The following is a 21,912-nucleotide window of genomic DNA, read 5'->3' on the forward strand; positions in this document are numbered from 1 at the left end:
CCTTGGGAGTGTCTGCCCGCTGAGGCCACACTTAAAGGGATTTCCTGCTGGTGAGGCTCCTCGCAGATTGGGGCACCAGATTGACTGGCAGCCCCGATCTTTCCCCATCCCTCTTTCAGGCCTCTCCCCCCCGCTGCTCTTTTGACCCTCCCCAACACCCCCCTCCCAAACCTTGGGGATGACGCCAGAAATGCCTCTCACCCTCCCTCTGCCTAAAAAGGCTCTCCTTGGCCAAGACCTGTGGCAGTGCCAAGTTGGCACCTTGGCACCTGGGCATCCCGGCAGTGCCCAGGTGTCCAGTTACCAGGGGAAGTGCCAGGGTGCCATCCCGCGTTGTCCCTGACCACCTGGAGGTCTCTAATGGCCTAGACAATGCCCCTAAGTGCCATAATGACTAGACCACGTTTGTGTGGCCCAGTACTAAATGGCACCCTGGCGAGGTCGCCCAGGCATGGCCGATGAGTCCCAGGCGCCGGATGATAATATGCAGATCTGGATGTCCTCACTGGGCAAGATCCAGATCGCACCAGACAGAGCGAGTCAGGTGACTTGCAATTGGAGTAGCGTGGGGCCCAATTTGGTCCTTGCGTGCGATTCATCCGTTGCATCCTGTTCCGCACTGAGCGCAATGAAGTCATTGAAACGTGCCCTTCAGGTCCATAAATTAATTCAAAAGGACTAAAATCAGCAGATTCATTTGGTACCAAATACAATTTGTCCCAAGCATGGGGATATTCATGACAACATGCTTTTTAAAAAATAAACATTTTATTGAGGTATTTTTTGGTTTTACAGCGACAACAAAATAAATATACATGAATTGATAAACGTAGTGCAAAAGTCGTCTTCCTCCCTTACTGGTCCCACCTTTATTAGCCCCCTACTCTAAACTAAACTAACTCCCCCCCCCCTTCTGCTGATGATTAATTTTCCGCAAAGAAGTCGACGAACGGTTGCCACCTCCAGGCGAACCCTAACAGAGACCCTCTCAAGGCGAACTTGATTTTCTCCAAACAGAGAAAGCTAGCCATGTCCGATAGCCAGGTCTCCGACTTCAGGGGCTTTGAGTCCCTCCAAGCTAATAGTATCCGTCTCCGGGCTGCCAGGGAAGCAAATACCAGAACGTCTGCCTCTTTCTCCTCCTGGATTCCCGGGTCGTCCGACACCCCGAAAATCGCCACCTCCGGACTCAGTGCCACCCTCGTTTTTAACACCGTGGACATGACATCTGCAAACCCTTGCCAGAATCCCCTAATCGTTGGACATGTCCAGAACATGTGGACATGGTTCCCTGGTCCTCCCGCACATTTTGCACACCTGTCTTCCACCCCAAAGAACCTGCTCATCCGGGTCACTGTCATGTGAGCCTGGTGAACGACCTTGAATTGTATCAGGCTGAGCCTGGCGCATGTTGTGGATGCGTTGACTCCATGCAACGCGTCCGCCCATAGACCATCCTCCATCTCTCCTCCCAGCTCCTCCTCCCACTGGCGCTTCAGCTCCTCGGTCTGCGTCTCCTCTGACCCCATGAGTTCCTTGTAAATGTCAGAGACCCTCCCTTCTCCCACCCACCCTCTGGAAACTACCTTGTCCTGTATCCCCCCTTGGTGATAGGAGTGGGAAGGTTGAAACCTGTCTGCGTAGGAAGTCCCGGACCTGCAGTACCTGAATTTGTTTCCCCTCGCCAATCCCAATTTCTCCTCCAGCGCCCTCATACTCTGAAAGCTCCCCTCTATAAACGTATCCCCCATCCTCTCAATCCCTGCTCTCTGCCATCTCCAAAACCCCCCATCCATCCTTCCCAGGGCAAACCGGTGATTATTACAGATTGGAGACCAAACCGATGCTCTCCCTGCTCCCACATGCCTACTCCATTGCCCCCAGACTCTCAGGGCCGCCACCACCACAGGCCTGGTGGAGTACCATGCCGGCGGAAACGGCAGAGGCGCCATTATCAACGCCCCTAAACTGGTGCCCTTACATGAAGCTGCCTCTATACGCTCCCATGCCGACCCTCCCCACTACCCACCTCCTGATCATGGCTATATTCGCCGCTCAATAGTAGTTACTGAAGTTTGGTAGCGTAGCCCGCCCTCCCCTGGCTCCGCTCAAACATCCCTCTCCTTACTGGCAGGGTCTTGCCCGCCCATACAAAGCCAGTCATCACTTTGTTGACCCGTTTAAAAAAGGACCGCGGAATAAAGATGGGGAGACATTGAAACACGAACAGGAATCTCGGGAGAACAGTCACCTTCACCGTCTACACCCTCCCGTCTAGTGAAAGCAGGAGCATGTCCTACCTCCGAAAATCGTCCTTCATTTGGTCTACTAGTCGGGCCAGACTTAGCTAGTGCAGCCATTCCCATTCCCGCGCCACTTGGATGCCTAGATACCTAAAGCTTCCCCCTACTAATCTAAACGGCAGCTCCCCCAGTCGCCTCTCCTGACCCTTCACCTTGACCGCAAACATCTCATTTTTCCCCATAATTAGCTTGTACCCCGAAAACCGGCCAAATTCCCCCCAGAATCCTTATGATTTCTTCCATCCCCTCTATTGGGTCCGATACATACAGGAGCAGGTCGTCTGCGTAAAGGCTCTGTGCTCCACCCCCCCCCCCCCCCCCCCGCTCCCCCGGACCAGCCCCTTCCAGCCCCTTGAGGCTCTCAGTGAAATTGTCAGCGGCTGTATGGCTAACGCGAACAACAGTGGGGAGAGGGGGGCATCCCTGTCTCGTCCCCCGGTGCAGTCTAAAGTAGTCCGATGTTGTTCTATTTGTCCGTACGCTCGCCACAGGAGCCTGATACAGCAACCTGACCCAGTCAATAATTTCTCGCCCAAATCCGAACGGTCCCAGTACCTCCCACAGATATTCCCATTCTACTCGATCAAAGGCCTTCTCTGCGTCCATTGCGACCACTACCTCCACCTCCCTACCTTCTGGGGGCATCACGATCACGTTTAATAGCCTTACATTGGCCCCCAACTGCCTTCCCTTAACAAACCCTGTCTGGTCCTCCCCAATAACGTCCGGAACAGAATTCTCAATCCTAGAGGACAAAATTTTTGCCAGCAGTTTGGAGTCCAATAGGGATATCGGCCTGTAGGGCCCACACAGCTCCAGGTTCTTGTCCCTCTGCAGGATCAGCAAAACCGTGGTCTGTGATATCGTCGGGGGAAGCACCCCTCTCTCCCTTGCCTCATTGAATGTCCTCATCAACAACAGCCCCAATATCTCAGAGAACTATTTACACGGTAGCATTGTGGATAGCACAATTGCTTCACAGCTCCAGGGTCCCAGGTTCGATTCCAGCTTGGGTCACTGTCTGTGCGGAGTCTGCACATCCTCCCCGTGTGTGCGTGGGTTTCCTCTGGGTGCTCCGGTTTCCTCCCACAGTCCAAAGATGTGCAGGTTAGGTGGATTGGCCATGATAAATTGCCCTCAGTGTCCAAAATTGCCCATAGTGTTGGGTGGGGTTACTGGGTTATGGGGATAGGGTGGAGGTGTTGACCTCGGGTAGGGTGCTCTTGCCAAGAGCCGGTGCACACTCGATGGGCCGAGTGGCCTCCCTGCACTGTAAATTCTATGATTAAAAAAAACTCCACTGGGTACCCGTCCGGCCCCGGGGCTTTACCTGCCAGCATGGCCTCAGACCCTTCGGTATCTCTTCTATTCCAATCGGGGCTTCCAGCCCTTCCACCAGCTCCCCGTCCACCTTTGGGAAATTCAGCCCCCCTAGGAAGTGCCTCATCCCCTCGGCCCCGTTGGGTGTTCCGACCCATACAGCCTACTATAAAACTCCTTAAACGCCTTATTCACCCCTGCTGAGTCACCAACCAGGTTCCCATCGCCACCCTTTACTTCCCTATCTCCCTGGCTGCCTCCCTCTTTCTAAGCTGCTGTGCAAGCATTCTGCTTTCCTTCTCTCCATGCTCATAAATCGCCCCCCTCGCATTTCTCAGCTGCTCCACCGCCCTCCCTGTGGTTAACAAGCCAAACTCCGCCTGTCGTCTCCGCTGTTCCCTTAAAAGTCCTGCCTCTGGGGTCTCTGCATACCTCCTGTCGACCTGTAGTATCTCCTTTACCAGTCGGTCCGTCTCTGCCCTGTCTACCTTCGGCCTGTAGGCCCATATCGAGATCAGCTCCCCTCTAACCACCGCCTTCAATGCTTCCCAGACCACCGCTGCCGAAATTTCCCCCGTGTCGTTGACTTCCAGCTGGTTCTGAATATATTTCCTCATCTGCCCGCACACCTCTTCGGCAGCTAGAAGGCCCACGTCTAACCCCCAGTGCGGGTGCTGGTTACTGCCTTTACTAACCTGCAGGTCAACCCAGTGCGGGGCGTAGTCTGAGATTGTGATCGCTGAGTACCCCGTGTCCACCACCCCCGTCAGTAAGGCCCTGCTCAGAATAAAGAAATCAATCCGGGAGTACACTTTATGCACGTGTGAGTAGAAGGAGAACTCCTTCACCCTCGGCTGCCCAAATCTCCATGGATCCAGCCCCCCCCCCCACCCCCCACCCCACCCCCCCCACCCCCCCCACCCACCCCCCCCCCCCCCCCCACCCAGGGTCAATAACTCCCTTCCCATGACCAACTTATCATAGAATTTTACAGTGCAGAAGGAGGCCATTAGGCCCATCGAGTCTGCACCGGCTCTTTGAAAGAGCACCCTACCCAATCCCACACCTCCACCCCATCCCCATAACCCAGCAACCCGACCCAACACTAAGGGCAATTTTGGACACTAAGGGCAATTTTTTAGCATGACCAATCCACCTAACCTGCCACATCTTGGGACTGTGGGAGGAAACCGGAGCACCAGGAGGAAACCCACGCACACACGGGGAGAATGTGCAGACTCCACACAGACAGTGAACCAAGCCAGGAATCGAACCTGGGACTCTGGAGCTGTGAAGCAATTGTGCTAACCACCATGCTATGCGATTCCAGGTCCGGTATCTTCCCCAGCATCCTCTTTATAAACTCCACATCGTCCCAATTTGGCGCATACACAATTACTAGTACCACCTGCACCCCCTCCAATTTCCCACTGACCATAATGTACTGACCTCTCACATCCAAAACTATTCTTCCCGCCTCAAATACCACCCGCTTGTTGATCAGGATCATGATCCCTCTAATCTTCGAGTCTAGTCGCGAGTGAAAAACCTGTCCAACCCAACCTTTCCTTAATCTATTCTGGTCAGCTACTCTAAGGTGCGTCTCCTGCAGCGTCCCCAGTGCCAGACATTCTCCCACCTATTGTTCCCTCCCCACCTTCCCCCACGCTTATACACACATATTCAAATGACAAACAATCCCAACACAATTGCCCGACAGAAAAAAACTCCTCGCTAAACGAAGAAAAGATCAAGCAACAGATCCAGCATCTGAACAAACACGCCTCCCTCCCCAAACAGTGCAAATGTAAACTTGAACTCACTCAGCTCTGCAACTGGCCCCAAATCAATACAGAAGGCATTACAAATAGCGTCCACAAAACAAAAAACAAGAAACTTTTCAACCATGAACGTTGCAGCAAAGTTCAAAAATTCTCAGTTCACCACCAGTCCTTTCTTTTTCCTGAAGTCCAGCGCTTCCTCAGGTGACTCAAAATAAAAATGTTGCTCCTCATACATGAGCCAGAGATGGGCCGGTACAGCAGTCCGAACTTCACCTTTTCCTTAAAAAGGGTCGCCCTGATCTGGTTAAAGCCCGCTCTTCTCATGGCCACCTCCGCACTCAGGTCCTCATAGATCTGCAGGATACTGTTCTCCCATTTAGAGCTCCGTATCTACTTGGCCCACTGTAAAATACGCTCCTTATCCAAAATCCTGTGGAATCTCACCACCATTGCCCTCGGGGGGTCTCCCATTCACGGCTTCCTCACGCGCGCTCTGTGAGTCCTGTCCACCTCCAAGGGTCGGGAGAATGCCCCATCCCCTAGCAGCTTCTCAAACATGTCAGCGATGTATGCCCCAGCGTCCGCTCCTTCGGACCCCTCCGGGAGCCCAACGATTCTCAAGTTCTGCCGGCAGGACCTATTCGCTAGGTCCTCCACCTTCTCCAGGAGCCTTTTCTGCTGGTCGCTCAGCATCCCCACCTCCAGTTCCACTGCGGTTTGATGTTCCTCCTGGTCAGCTAGCGCCTTCTCTACTTCCTGGATCACCCAATCTTGGGCAACCAATCTAAGCTCCAGCCGTGCAATTGACTCTTTAATTGGATCCAAGCAGTCCCGCTTCTGCTTGGCAAAGCCCTCCTGGATAAATTGCATCAGCTGCTCCATTGATCGTTGGGTCGACAAGCCAGAGGTCGGGTCCTCCGCCATGCTGTCTCCCGCTGCAGCTTCAGCCCAAGCCTTCTCTGTCTTTCTGTGTCTGCCTTTACGAGCATTTCTACTCCTCCTCTCCATGCACCGATGTGGGAATTCAGTACACAATTGCCTCTGTCATCGATTTTTCAAATCAAGTCCAGTAAGAAAATCGGGGAAAAAGGTCCAAAAGTCCGACACAAGCGGGAGCCACCAAATGTGCGACTTACTCCTTCATAGCCGCCACCGGAAGTCCCATGACAACATGCTTTGATAATTGTTTGAGAGTTTGATGATGCCTCTCCAAAGGTCCCTGTGTCAGCGGACGATATGCTGGTGAACTTAACTGTTTTATCCCCAAACTACAAACTACTCATTGGGCGTGATTCTCCACAAATGCGGCGAGTCGTAAAGGCTGCCGTGAAACTGGCCGTGTTTCACGGCAGCCTCCGCGCCCCCTCCCAGGACCCGATTCCCCCCCCCCGGGCGGGGCTAGCAACGCGGCCCCGTGAAGCACGGCATCGCGGGCTTAGCGACCGTCGCTAAGTCCGCGTGCCAAGCGTCACGGCGGCTGACGCGCACAATTACGTCAGCCGCGCATGCGCGGATGAGGTCATCACGCAGACGCGTCAAACCCGTGCATGCGCGGGCCGTCATGCCCCTCAGCCGCCCCGCGGACTGATCCTGCGGGGCGGCGGAAGAACACATAGTGCGCGGGTATCGGACCCGCTGCCCGCGATCGGTGCCCACCGATCGCAGGCCCATGCCACCCTTGGCACGGCCGCACCACGGCCGTGCCAATCGGTGCCATGGTTGTCCGGGACGGCACTTTGCGGCCGTTTTCACGAACGGTGAGAGCAGGTGTGTTTGCGTTCGTGAAAACGGCCGTAAAGGCCTGGGAACTCGGCCCATCGGCCTGGGGAGAATCGCTGTTCGCCGTAAAAAACGGCGAGCAGCGATTCGTGTCGTGGGGCGGCCGTGGGGGGGGGGGGGGGGGGGGGGGAGAATAGCGGGAGGGCGGGAAAAATGTCGGGAAGGCCCGCTATTCACCGACCCGTCGTGGGCAGCGGAGAATCGCGCCCATTATGTTTTGAAAAATTTTAGACATAAATTTGGAACATTAATCCAACTGGATCTCCATTGGTAACCCGTATTGGGTAAAATAATTGGGATTGCTTCCCTACCACTACCTTAGTTGTAATTATTCTTAAAGACATGGCCTCTGGAAATCGAGTTGTCATATCCATAATAGCAAGGATATACTGGTGCCCCAGTGTCATCTTTGGGAATGGTTCTACACAGTCTACTGACATCCTACTGAATGAAATGGCATGTTTTACAAAAATGTAGCATGTTCTTTTGAGGACCCAACCAGTAAAACTGTTAATCTGCGTTTGTGTTTTCCACATCCCTATGATATTTGGACGGACCACTGCCTGATGAATAACCGTACACTCTTCATCGGCAGGTAAGCGAGGAGGTCTTCACTTCTTCATTCGACCCCCATCTTCAAGTTAATAACATTCTGAAACTTCCTCAGCTTCAGTTTGCGCTGATCTATCTTACTTCACATGGATCGGCTTATTGAATCACAACTAGAGAAGATTTGTGAAACATCTTCTTTGGATAATCGAAGTCTTTGAAGAAAGTTCCAGCGAATCAAGTACCTGTCCATGGTATCACTTTGACCTCTGACGATGGACTTTGCTTAGCCATTGCTCAGGTTATCACACATGAAGGAAAAATTCCTGGAATCTTTTCCATCTGTTTAACCTCACTTGGACTATCTGTAATTATGGGAGAAGCACATACTTTCGCTCTGACTAAATAATTTCCCGGAAGGAAGTCAACTTCATCTACAGGTAACTTCTGGACAATTTCTATCATCACCATTCCAGACATTAGCTCACACTCCAAGTGCATCTGGTTAAAACTGGGTATATGTCTCCCACCAAAACCATTTATGTGGGGTGGAATTTTACCTGAATTTGGCTAAGTACCAGGCTCAGACAGAAAACTGTCCTGTAACTCTCCAGTTGCACAGATCTGAGCCTCTTAGAGAAAACAAATGAGTGGGCCTGGTTTACACCAGCACTCTGGCAGGGCAGGGCCTCATAGTGCTGGCAACAAGCTCCAAATAGATCGGGCACCATCTTTAAGGGTGCCCCGATCAGCACTGCTGCGAATGGTCCCCAGCCCCCCCATCATGGAAGTATCAGGGACTCTCCCCCTCCACCAACAATCATCTCCTGTATTCTGCTCGCTCTCCCCACATTCACCGCTGGCATTCATCTTCCCCACCAACACTGCAGAAGTATAGCCAGCACTCTCCCTTCGCCCTCTGTACAACAAACCAATGCCCCCTCCCCTGCCACTAGGGGACTCCCACTAGGACCTGCCCCTGGCATTGGCCCGAGCACAGGTTGGAACTGTCAGCTTGAAACTAGTTTTGGATTTTCGGTAAAATGTGGACAGGAATACAATTCATAAAGCATTGATTAAACTCCCAGCACCTAGTCGAAGTGACACAGAATTTGACAGTCAAGAGTGATTCCTGACCCTAATAGGGGAAAGGGAGGTTCTGCCCAAGGTCTTGTCCACCATGAAATTGCGATTGGGTCGGTTGGGTGGGATCCCAGAGGGTATCCCATTGATGTAATTTTACACTCCGCCCCCACCCTCAGAAGCCGCTTGGGTGGTGCGTGAAATTCTGCCCCATATTTCTACATGGCAATCCGCATTTGTAACTCCGCAAACCTATTCACTATATTTCATGCGCACACATACGCGCACAGTAGCCCTGATTTAGGCTTCATTACTTTCTACCGTACACCAACTCCACCTATTAACGTACTAATCTCTATACTAGTGCTATCGGTCTCTCCCAGTATTTTGAACACCCTGGCAATTACTCTTCAATATTCTCTCTTGGTTCCCATACTCCTGAGTTAGGTAAAGCCCTTCCAACAGCACTAGCAAACCGCTCCACATGGAATTCGATCCCAACCCTGTTCAGTTGCAACCCGTCCAGCTTGTACAGGTACCACCTCCCCCAGAGCCAGTCCCAGTGTATCAGCGATCTAAAGACCTCCGTTCTGCCCCACCTTTCCAGCCACACATTCATCCTCCTAGTTCTGTACTCACTTGCACGTGGCACTGGGACTAAACCGGCGATTACTGCATTTGAGATGCTGCTTGCTAATCTTTTACCTAGTTCCCTAAATTTGGAATTTAGGACCAGATCCTCCTTCCTACCTAAGAGATTGGTGTAATGTTCTTGTTGGATGGCTTGATTTATATTACAAGAACACTTGTACCATCAACCCCGTTTCTCAGGGTATGGTATTTTATTAATCTGATAAATGACCACATCAAGGTCTGCATTCCTAATATACAGCATTGATCCAAAATATCTCTCTGCAGAATGAGCGCCACTCTAAGGTTGAATTGTCTCAGCACTGTGGCTTTGGAGGCAAGGGCATGTGGAAATTCAGATAGCTGCACGTAGAGATAGTTCACCGACACTGTCCCGCCTCTGTGCAAATTTCCCAGGAGTGTGCTGCATACAAAATCGGCAGCTCGCTCCAAGGAGCAGGCAGCCAATTAAATCAATTAAGGCCCCAACTGGGCACCATTTGTGAAGGGGGCAGCAGTTCCTTACCATCAGAGTGGCCTCCCAATGATTGTCTAGCGGGTGGCTCCTTGGAAGTGTGTGATTGGACCACCGAAACCAGAAACGCAACACTCCAATATTGAGATTGAAAGGATGGAAGGCCAGTCATGACCAAAGCCAATCCTTCAAGTGGGCTCCTCCTCCACACAAATGGCCCTACCAACTATTGGCTTCTTCACTTTCAAACTTGCAGAAGGCATCTGACAGTGCCTCCATTTTGAGGCATCCTCGTGTTTGTCTTTCTGACTCTGCAGCGCCCGCCTCTTATTTGGTTGTCTCCATCTACTCTGTGGACCAAGAAATGGATGGTGCTGGGGGGCCCTCGTAGGAAAAGTGATGTAAATAATACAAATTGGATTTTTAAACCATCAAGATCACAATGCTGTAAATTGTTATTTAGAAAAGTTGATTAGAACCATAGATGGTTCATTAAAAGAGCCCATTTGGCCCATCATATTTATACCATCTTTGCTGGAGTGCTATCTCTAACTATGGAGCACTCCATAACCAATCCCTCTGCCTTATCAAACCACATTGGTACACAGCACAGGAAACAGGAAAATTGGTCCATTCGCTAAACCACCATTTTCTTCACATACAATGGTTTATGAAGTCTGGTCTTGTTTCTGTTGTCATCATCTGATGACTGACTTTTAATCCCAGAAGGGCTCTTCAGTTCTTACCATGGGGACAGTAATGGTTCATGAAGGACTGTAATGGGGTGAGATTCTACGACAGTCTCCCAGATATGGAGCCGCTAACATTTTCTGGCACTGCCAACCCCCCACCCCCAGCCCAAATAGAGACATTTGTACAATGATCAGTGAGGGGCATTTTCGAGTGCCTCATTAACATAAAGAAAAAACTGACGGATCAAGGCAATGGCTGTATCAGGATTAATATGTGTAGAGAAAGGTAATGGCCAAAACTAAAGGAAGAAATATGAGGCGATAACAAATATCTGAGCTGGACAAGGGCAGAGCTAAGCAGCCATTTTTTTTTGTGTGAGGCCAATAAAATTTGTGTTGGCTTGAGGACCAAGTGAAGCCAAATTTGTTTTCAGTTCGGAGTCATAGCCACTGTGCCAGCCGGATTTGTGCCAATCTCTTTCACGCCTCTTGACCTGCTGATGTGCTAAACTCACAGTCAAGTGAGATGGTTACTTGAGCGATAGATTTTGGTGTCGTGGAGACGTCTATTATAGTTCACAATGGTAATCACTGCAAGTCATAGGGAAGCCCTTAGGAAGCCAAAGACGAAATGTAATTGGCTCAAAACTAGCTCCATAACTTAATTTTGAGGAAGAGGGAGCTGTTAACTCTTTGTGTTGGGTTGCTCGTTCTCTGCCACAGAAAATGGTGACGGGAATATTTCACAATCCAGCCCCAGGTAGCCCATAAACAAAATTGCAAAATGAATGAAGAGTAAGAAACAACAGCAAACAAAATAAACAGGTGCCACACACTTTAATAATAAATTAGTATTCATCCACAGTTACTAGAGACCATATTAATTAGCAGTCACGTAATCCAGTTTGGCGCAGTTTTCTTATAATAAATAACAAATAAATTGGGAGTAAATCTTTGTGCATATGGTACAATACTTTAGTTTGACTGGTATTAGGTGTTTGTGTTTAATTTTTAATATTCCAAACGTTCCATTGCAAATAAAGCTATTGGACTGAATATACAGATTCCTCCCCCCCCTTCCCCCGGCACACACATCGTATTTACAATTGTGTATTCTCCTGGAGGTTCGCAAACTAAATAACACCAAATCAATAACTAGAATTAATTAATAATATGGTAATACTTGGCGTATGTTTTGGTCATTACTGTTTCCATCTTGAAGCCTAATTTGTCAGTCAACCTGGTTGGAAAAATAAATCACCACCTTGCAAATAACAATCATTTTTAACAATAGAGAATGGATTCAAAGTAGAGCAACATATCATTTTCTTCCACACAGTTCAATCTTGCAAAATACTCTCTTCAGAATAAATATACTACAGTAGATCTATTTATAGGTGAGTGTAAATCTAACATTTTGAAGAATTTTAGTTTGCTTTTGACTGGGGTTTGAATTTTTGTGGGAGTCACTGCTTTAATACTTTGATTCAGGCTGGTGACTAGATAAATTGTCACACGAATGGCGGCACAGTAGCACAGTGGTTAGCACTGCTGCCTCATAGATCCAGGGTTCCGGATTCAATTCCAGCTTCGGATGATTGTATGTGTGGAGTTTGCACTTCCTCCCCGTGTCTGCGTGGGTTTCCTCCGGGTGCTCCAGTTTCCTCTCACAGTCCAAAGATGTGCGGGTTAGGTGGATTGGCCATGCTAAATTGCACCTCAGTGTCAAAAAGGTTAGATGGGGTTACTGGGATGGGCTGCTCTTTCCAGGGGCCGGTGCACCTGATGGGCTGAATGGTCTCCTTCTGTACTGAAAATTCTACGATTCTACGATATGATTCTAAGATTACATCCTGACTGCCCACTGAACGCCAGGACGTCATTTTCCCAGTCACCCGTGCAATTAGCGCGGGTCTCACACATTGGCTAATTGGAAAATCAGGAATGCATTAATGTTTTTTTTACTCAATGCAGCAGAGCGCCATCTTGGAAAATTTCTCTCAAGGAATCTAACATGGAATCTGTCTGCACTGTGGGTGCAACAGCATTTGTGAAGAGGCAAACACTTTTACATTCCTTGACTACATAGTCTGCCAGCTGACTTTGACATCTCACTGCTCTCCACTGAAGGTGATTAAATGTTGCTTCCTTGGCTCCATTGGCATATTTTTCACTTTGCTTTGGACAGGTTTTAAGCAAAGGTCAGTGGAATGAAATTGTTCTGGACAATCTTAGTAAACGAAACACTTCAGACATTTTCATGAAACTTCTTTTCTGTTATTTTTTTGGAATTAATACCAAGTTATTTTCAAAGTGTTCGAGTGTCCACTAATAATAATAATAATCTTTATTATTGTCACAAGTAGGCTTACATTAACACTGCAATGAAGTTACTGTGAAAATCCCCTAGTCGCCACATTCCGGCGCCTGTTCAGGTACACCGAGGGAGAATTCAGAATGTCCAATTCACCTCACAAGCATGCCTTTCGGGACTTGTGGGAGGAACCCCGGGCACCCGGAGGAAACCCACGCAGGCACGGGGAGAATGTGCAGACTCCGCACAGACAGTGACCCAAACGGGAATCGAACCTGGGACCCTGGCGCTGTGAAGCAACAGTGCTAACCATCGTGCTACCATGCCACCCACTAAAAATAGCAGAGGAATTACATGCAAACAAGTAAAACACCTGTATACAGAGGGTATTTTTACGATATACAGGAAACGTGGAGGCTGATTTTTGATTGGGCCACAGGTCAGGTGAGCAATTGCCAGGATGTTCTCCCCACCTCCTCAATGTCGGTGGCAGGATGTCCAATCAATTCTGACAGGCTGCTGTTGTGGGTTCATTGGAAACCTGGTGAGCTTTGGTGGAGTTGTGCCAGCAGCATTCAAATAAGGTGCCTGGGGGCCCCCACAAAGTGGGGTGATGGGGGCAGGGTGTGGGTGGGTGGGGGAGGTGGAACGATGGTGGCTTGGATGCTCTGGCTATGGTTGGGATGATCTTGGCTATGGACGAGGTGGAACATTCATTGCTACCTGATGAGTTAGCCTGGAGCAATTTTCAAAAGGCCTCCATCGGTTTCTTGTAGGATTGCTGGTTAGGCTATATTACACCTAGTGCGTGGAAGTGCTAAAATGTCATCAGTGTCTTATCCAGGTCACAGGATCCCAATTTGAATAGATTAATAAGGCTCCCTTCTTTGTCCCAAGTCAGAAGACTGGTTTCCTAACTTGAAAACTGCATCAGGTGGGGCTTGGGCAACAGGCCAGCAGAAAGCCTTTTAAAAAAAGATTTCACCTTGCTATGCCCTGTATAAGTCGCAAAGCAGAGCAATAGTGAGATTAAATGTTAGTGTCACTATTGAACAGTCAGGACTCGCTGAGATCGGTGGTCCAGTTTAAAAATAAATAAATTTAGATTACCCAATTATTTTTTCCAATTAAGGGGCAATTTAGTGTGACCAATCCACCTACTCTGCACATTTTTGGGTTGTGGGGGCGAAACCCATGCAGACACGGAGAGAATGTGCAAACTCCACACGGACAGTGAACCAGAGCCGGGATCGAACCTGGGACCTCAGCGCCGTGAAGCAGCTGTGCTAACCACTAGGCCACCGTGCTGCCCTGGTGGTCCAGTTTTAATGAAGCTTCACACATTTATTTGTCATGTTCTTTTATAACTCAGAAAGTTCTTGTCAACGAGCGTGGTAAAAAGATTGTCATTCCCAAGTTATTACTTGTTCAGTTTTGGGCGACAACGTGCGAGAGAAAAAAAACCAAATCTCACCCTTTACTTGTGAGAATGATGAGGTTAATACCTCTTAAAATTTCTTGGCAATGACTTTGTATCGAGAAGTAGGAGCAAACGCATCCTCAAGGGAAAAGTCTCTGAATAATAAGTGAACACCAGGCATTTCATACTAAGAGTGAAAAATATCCAATCCCTACTTACTCACACTAAATTAAACAGGGTTTCACCTCAGATAGCTCCATTTGCCAGTTGTAGTTAAAGGTAGACATGAGCATCTTTGCTTTATTTATTTTATTCCTTCATGGGATGTGGGCGTAGCTGGCGAGGCTAACAATTATTGCCCATCCCTAATTTCCCTTGAGAAGGTGGTAGTGAGCTGCCTTCTTGAACCGCTGCAGAATGTGTGGTATAGGTGCACCCACTGTGCTGTACAGGAGTGATTTTGATTTGTTAATTTGTTGTGTGTAAATAGAGATGGGATATTTCTGGACTGGAGTTTTTTTTTTGCCCGCTCCAATTAGTGAACGGATGAAAACGAGGCCTGCAAGTGAACATTTCAAAATGTCAGCCTCTCTCCTCATTAAATAATTTACGGCTTTTTAAAATTCTGAATCATGGGCTGTATTGTACAATGGATATTTTAACAGATTAAAAAACTGAAACTCAACATTAAATTGAGGGCAAGGGGACAAGGCCTACAGGACCAAGGTGGAAAAGAACAAGATAAATCATAAATGATTGAATAGGTGATCAAAGGCTTGTGATTTAAAAGCCTTTGAACTGGATCGTCAGTGTTTGATGACCATCCCTCCCACCTCAGGTCCCTTGTAGAGCAGTGAGCTCAGATGGCCTGCCCATGGCCATTGAGGAAGTTGTTTTTAAGAGGCTGCAAAGTATTAATCAATTATCAGATGATGCTCCAGAATTTTTCTTAGGCCGGAAAGCGCATCTGGATTCTTTTTGAAATGGACAAAACTAATTTCAGTAACTCTGGATGTCTTTTGTTCGTCATCTGCTAATAACACAGGCTCTTTTGGCCAGATTGCGAATGTATCAGGTGCGCCTGCAACCCTTATTTTTTAATTTAAAGCAGCCAATTATTTTCTTTTTCCAATTAAGGGGCAATATAATGTGGCCAATCCACCTAACCCAGCACATCTTTGGGTTGTGGGGGTGAAACCCACGCAGACATGGGGAGTGTGCCTGCAACCCTGAGAGGCAGCCGCAAGTACTGGATACTGGGAAAGCCGGGAGTTGGAGGGAGAAACCTCTCAGTTTGTGTTGCTGAGGCCACTCAACAAACACCAAATTTCTAGTTCACTGTCAACCATAACTGAGAGTGACTGAACTTCGAATTATCCAACCTCCTTTATTGCACGTTCAGTAATACAGCAACATCCCTTCAGCATCCTGATTCCCAGAGACACTACCAAAATAACACTTACATCAAACGCAACCGATTCTAAAGCAGTATACAGGCCGAGACCACGAGGAATATAAACGTGAACGTGCTAACTTATACAGAAGGTTTTGCAGTTTTCCAACAAATGAATGTACCTAGAAACAGAAACTTAAAAGAAAAAACGGAACCCGACACAACAAAACGTCACACTGAAACTGCAACAAAGATCATACTGAAAATAAATTAGAATGGTAATGGTTTTTAAATAGATATGCAAAGAACTTGTGAGATGACAGACTGATGGCTTCAGGACAGTTTCGTGCCAATGGCATGCAGCCGATGAGAGGTTAACTGTGATGTGATGGAAGCCGTTCAGGTAAGGACAGGCGCAGGATCCAAATCCCTCAGCTGGAGGGGCTCATTACTTACTCCTGTCTCGTATATGGGATTGTCAAATGCCGATTCCACGGTGATGTGGTTGTAGGGATGAGGGCCGGCCAGAGGCAGCCTTAGAGTGGACTTTCCCTGGAACCTGGAAAGAGAAGGGAAGTCAAAAGAGGCAATCTCAGTTCAGTCAAATCTCTTATTGGAGAAAGAACATTGCACGTTAGGCAGAGGCTATGAATATTCTGTTTTTACAGAAACTTGAGTGTTGTTCGACCCTCATACTACAATAACAATTTGCATTAATACGGCACCTTTAACGTGGTAAATGATCCCAGGTCCTGCATCAAACAAAATCTGACCCTGTGCCATGAAGGAGATATATGGGATGGGATTTAACTAAATGGGAACAAAGTCCTATGGCGAGCGCTTTTAGTCACGTATTTCCCGGCGCTCGCAGTGGAACGTGCGGTCGAGGCCACACATAGACAGTGCACTGAGGAGTTCTGTCTGCTGGATCTCCGCAGTGTAGCGAGAGATCGGGATGCCATTTTTAAATGATGTCCCGATCTCTGGAGCCCCCAAGGCGACCTCTGCCCGGAGCGGAGATCCTCAGTACAGGAAATGCGACCGAGTGCCGCCTCGGCAGGGCGTTCCCCACTGAGGCCCAAACTACCCCCGCCCCAGAGTACTGTTAGAAAGCGCTTGTAGCGATTGGGACGACCCCCCTCCACCCTAATCCCGCCCAGAACAGACTTTTTTTTTCCAGTTAGTTCACTCCCATTTTCTCTGTACTTCCTGTTGCCAGGGATATTTTGGGATAGACTTTCCTCGTCGTTGTGCTGGTCCACTAGTGCAAATTGCCCAAAAACAGCCAAGCCAGTGTAAATGATTGAGGAATTTCCAGCTTAGCTGAGATTCAGCTCAAATCAACTTTGCACCATCTTCTGTGCTGGTTCAGAGAGAATTACCCTTGATGCCAGCCACAGGTCCAGACTGAGTTAATCTCCGTGGTGGGTTTCTGCAGTTGTGCCCCTTTGCGAAGAGGCTCTTCAAATTAAGCTTTCTTTTGCGGTGCAAACAAACTGGTAAGACACATGTTAAAAGCCTTTCAATACTAAAATGTATTTAATCTACAAGAAACAAAACAGCACATACCAAGAAATGCATCAATGTTTCTGTGTAGTTTTCAAAAGTAAGTTTCAGCTTTTCAAAATCAGATTGCTTGCAGTTAGCGGATTAGACTCTCATGTTCAAAATACTTACAGTTTTGTGAAATACCCTTTTCAGCTGCATTAATAAAACTGCACCAGGAGATGACTCTTAAATACATCAAGGAATAGGAAAAAAAATAACAATTACGCTGCCTGATTTAATTGGTTCAGGGAAGAATTTTAATGCTTGTGATTACGCAAATGAATTTAAGTGGAAACTTGAGCCATGAGCTGAATATTATTTCAATGGAGAAAGACTGCAGAAAAACGGCAGCACAGAGAGATTTGAAGGTCCTCGTACATAAATCACAAAAAGCTAGCTTGTAAGATCAGCGGGTAATTAGGAAAGCAAATGTAATGTCGGTCTTTATTTCAAAGGGAATGGAGTAAGAAATGAGGGAATCCTGCGAAAACTATACAAGGCACTAGTTAGACCTCAGCTGGAATACTGTGTACGGTTTTAGTCCCCTTATCTAAGGAAAGATACACATGGTATTGGAGGCTGTCCAGAGAAGGCTCGTTGATCTTGGATATTGAGGGATTTTCTTGCGAGAGGTTGAGCAGGTTGGGCCTGTACTCATCGGAATATAGAAGAATGAGAGGCAACTTCATTAAGACATATAGGATTCTCAGGGGGCTTGACAGGGTAGATGCTAAGAGGATGTTTCCTCTTTTGGGAGAGTCTAGGACGAGATGGTATAATCTCAGAGTAAGGGAATGCCCATTCAAGACAGAGATGAGGATTTCTTCTTTCAGAGGGTAATGAATCTGTGGAATTCTTTACTGTAGAGAGCTGTACAGGCTGGGTTGTTAAATATGTTCAAAGGTGAGATAGAAAGATTTTCAATCAGCAAGGGGAATCAAGGGTTGGGATAAAGCAGAAAAGTGGAGTTGAGGATTATATCAGATCAGCCATGATCTTATTGAATGGCCGAGCAGACTCGATGGGCCGAGTGGCCTAGTTCTGCTTCTAAGTTTTGGTCTTATTTCGGTTTTGGTAAAAGTGACGCAGTTTTAAATGCAATTTTACACACAGATTTCTGATCATGCCCAAAGTGGAAATTCTACCCCATAATGTGTAATCCTTGATGTGTCAGCTGGATGCCATTCATTGAACTGCTGGTGTCACAATGAAGATAAGATGCTCGACATTTGGCGGTCCTCCTGCTGAAATGAGACCGAGGAGATGATGTAGCTTGTTAAGTCATATTTTAGGTGGAAGTATTCCACTATTAATAATTAGAAGAATGGACCTACTGAATCCTTCATGAATTAAGGGAGATTTATCAGATTTCTGAGTAATTATTTTCACCTGTCTATTCATAAAATATTGTGTCACAACTTGAACAAGTGTGAACAAAGAAAAATGCAACTTCATTGTCTTCCAACAGTGCTCTAAACAGGTTTTTAGCTAGGTTAGTTGTTAATATTCTTAATAGTCAATTCTTGCTTTCATGTAAATTTATTACTGAGCTTCCACAGAAGCTGAACACACTGCACTGCTATGTTCAGCTTCTGTTGATTACATGGCATTTTCTATAACGACTTACTTTGTGAAGTAGAAATAGATTCCACCAATGAGGAGCGCTATGACAATCACCGGAATAAATACCGCAATGGCAATATTGCTTCCTTGCATCTGGTTCAGAGAGGCTTCGGGCTTGGCCACTGCAAGAGAAGCAGGTACCTTAGACATATTAAATAATACACATCTTCCGATGGACACATAGACCATTCACAAGTTGTAAAGTATACATTCCTAAATAGCTCTCCACTGAGTTAATTCCCCTGCCTTCCTTGGTTGAAATGTTTCTACTTCAAATTAAAAGATAAGAACGACTTGCATTTATATAGCATGTCTTGTAAGAGTACCTTTAAGAAATGGGTGTTTATCAAATAGCTGTAGTGGGTGTATCTTTAAGAAATTGGTGTTTACAAATAGCTGCATGATGTCAGAGTGTGGGTGGAGCTGGGCTGTCTGTCCGCTTTTACTTTCGTTAAGAGCTGGCAGCTACAGTGTGTGTTTAGTTTTCAGAGTTGGAGCTGCATCCAGCCAAACGAGGTGTCATTTTGATCTCTCTCTGCATGAAAAGAATGTCTTCAGATCACTTGACAATTTAATAGTGATAACTGCTCTCAGTAGAGAATTTAAACCTGCTGTCTTTGTTAAAGAGGGTATTTGTCTTATGGATGTTGTGAGGAAAGATTAAGGGTTACTTATAGAGTACTGTATTCTTTGGGGGACGTATTCGAGTTGATAGTTGCTCAGATGTTTACTGTGTGTTTATAAAATGTTAACTGGATTCATATAAGAAACATTGTTTTGTTTTAAAAGTACGTTAGACCTCTGTTGCATCACACCTGTAGAGTGGGCCCTTGTGCTCCCCATAACCAAAATCTATTCAAAGTTATGAGTTAGGTGAACTCTATGATACACTTTGGGGTTCTCTAAAGCCTGGCCCGCAATAAGTGCTATGGCTGACAACCGAACATTTCAAGGTGGTTTACAGCAAATTAAGTACTTTTTGAAAAGTCGTCACTGCTGTAATATAGGAAATACGGAAACTAGTTTGCATACAGAAAACACCCACAAATTGCATTGTGATAAATGCCAGATAATCTTTTTTTTGATGTTGACTGAGGGATAAATATTATCCAGGGCACCAGGGATAACTCCTTTGCTTTTCTTCAAAATAGTGCTATGCAATCCTTTGATTCCACTGGCACAGACAGAGGGCCTGGTTTAGGATTTCATCCAGCAGAAGGGCCTAGGAGAGCACAACACTCCCTCAGTAATGCACTGGAGTGTTTGCCTTGATTTGTGTGCTCAAGACCTGGAGTAGCACTTAAACCCGGAACCATGTAACTTAGAGGCAAGCGGGTTAGCAACCGAGTTATGGCTGATACTTCATCATCTGCTGCCATTGTAAAAGCTAATTCTGGATTCAGTTTACTCTTTGGACTGTTCCTCGCATTACACTTACTATCCACAGTGGATACCCAGTGAAACCAGCCAAGGAGGTCACATGAATCAAGGATTACAAAGATTTATGGACACTCAGATTCTGTATTATGTGATTTGTGTCCTTGGCAAGAACTAGTCCAGGTCCCTCTGAAAGATAACCCACCCCACCAGCCAGCATTATATTTCAGAGTCTCACTATTCTCCGAGATAAAGACAAATCAATAAGTCTATTCCTACTCTCTCATAGTTTAAACTCGTGTTCACTGCTTCTCTCAAAGTCGTTAACCTGTAATAAGATATAAAATTACATTGGACGGGATTTCCTGGCCATTCCCACTGGCGGGATCTTCTGGCCCTGCCGACGGCAACTCCTTGCCGGAGGTTACCTACATGCCGAGGGTGCGGACGACGGGAAACCACATTGACAGCGGCGGATCTGGAAAATTCAGTCGCCAGCGAACGGCGAGCTGTCGCCGCAATCCTGGGGGGGAGGGGGGGGGGGGAGTGGAATCCTGCCAAGAGTGAGACAAATCTGATTCGCGCATTTGAAAACAGCAATTTTAAAATAAAAGATCTTTTGCAAAATTTGGACATTTCAAATACCGACAAGCAAACATTGCTCACGCAACGGGCAATGATGTGTACGAAGAATGGGTAAGTGAAAACGCGAACAAGGAAGTCGTGAAAGGCGGGACCTTACTGTACTATATTGGTGGCGGTATGGTCATTTTGAAGTGACATTAAACTGAGGCCTGTCAGATGGATGTAAAAATTTCATGATATTATTCAAAGGAGAGCAGGAGAGTTCTCTCCTGGTCAACAACAATCTCTCATTTAATCCCACCAAATATATTGGCCATTTAGTACCAGTGGGTAGCACTGTTGCCTCACAGCACCAGGGTCCCAGGTTCGATTGCTTGCTTGGGTCACTGTCTGTGTAGAGTCTGCACGTTCTCCCCGTGTCTGCATGGGTTTCCTCCAGGTGTTCCAGTTTCCTGCCACAAGTCCCGAAAGACGTACTTTTAGATAATTTGGACATTCTGAATTCTCCCTCTGTGTACCCGAAAAGGCACGGAATGTGGCGACTCGGGGCTTTTCACAGTAACTTCATTGCAGTGTTAATGTAAGCCTACTTGTGACAATAAAGATTATTGTTATTTATCGTGTTGCTTTCGAGGGACCTGGATGTGCAGAAATTGGCTGCTGTATTCCTGCACAGCAGTAACTAAACTTGGAAGCAAAAAAATAATTGGCTGAAATATGCTTTGGGACATCCTGTGGATCAGAAAGTTGCTTCAGTGATCAGTTCAATGATTCTTTTCTGCACTCTCAGGATGAAGTAAGTCCATATCGCTTTGTGTAAACCTGTATCATCTGTAACCCTCAGCGTTTCAAATGCTTTATTAGACAACCCCTCAAAAATAACCTTTTTTCTCCCCTGATGAAAAAAGTTAATTTCCACAATTCTTCCCGGATAACTGGGGACCCCTAGGTATCATCTCTGCCGCGTAGCTTGGAATCCTCTCCAATATATGAAGGCCTGATTTTCTCCTTGAATCGTGAGTGGTGTTTTGCCATAA

General features: G+C 47.1%; 1 protein-coding gene across 3 annotated transcripts in view; it reads right to left on the minus strand.

The window, feature by feature from the left end:
• Positions 1–21,912, minus strand: part of sez6b (seizure related 6 homolog b) — a 1,051,857-nt gene that overhangs the window by 18,489 nt on the left and 1,011,456 nt on the right. For 2 of the 3 annotated variants that reach the window (XM_038814276.1, XM_038814278.1), the window contains 2 exons: positions 18,918–19,035; positions 15,717–16,301 (listed from right to left, as the gene is read on the minus strand). In XM_038814276.1, the coding sequence (XP_038670204.1) occupies positions 16,142–16,301; positions 18,918–19,035 (278 nt within the window). In that variant the 3' untranslated portion in view covers positions 15,717–16,141. Of the gene's footprint in view, positions 1–15,716; positions 16,302–18,917; positions 19,036–21,912 lie in introns of those variants that run through there. The other variant, XM_038814277.1, reaches the window with a different exon arrangement.

The sequence above is a fragment of the Scyliorhinus canicula genome, chromosome 12 (assembly GCF_902713615.1).
Source record: "Scyliorhinus canicula chromosome 12, sScyCan1.1, whole genome shotgun sequence".
Classification (NCBI taxonomy): Eukaryota; Metazoa; Chordata; class Chondrichthyes; order Carcharhiniformes; family Scyliorhinidae; genus Scyliorhinus; species Scyliorhinus canicula.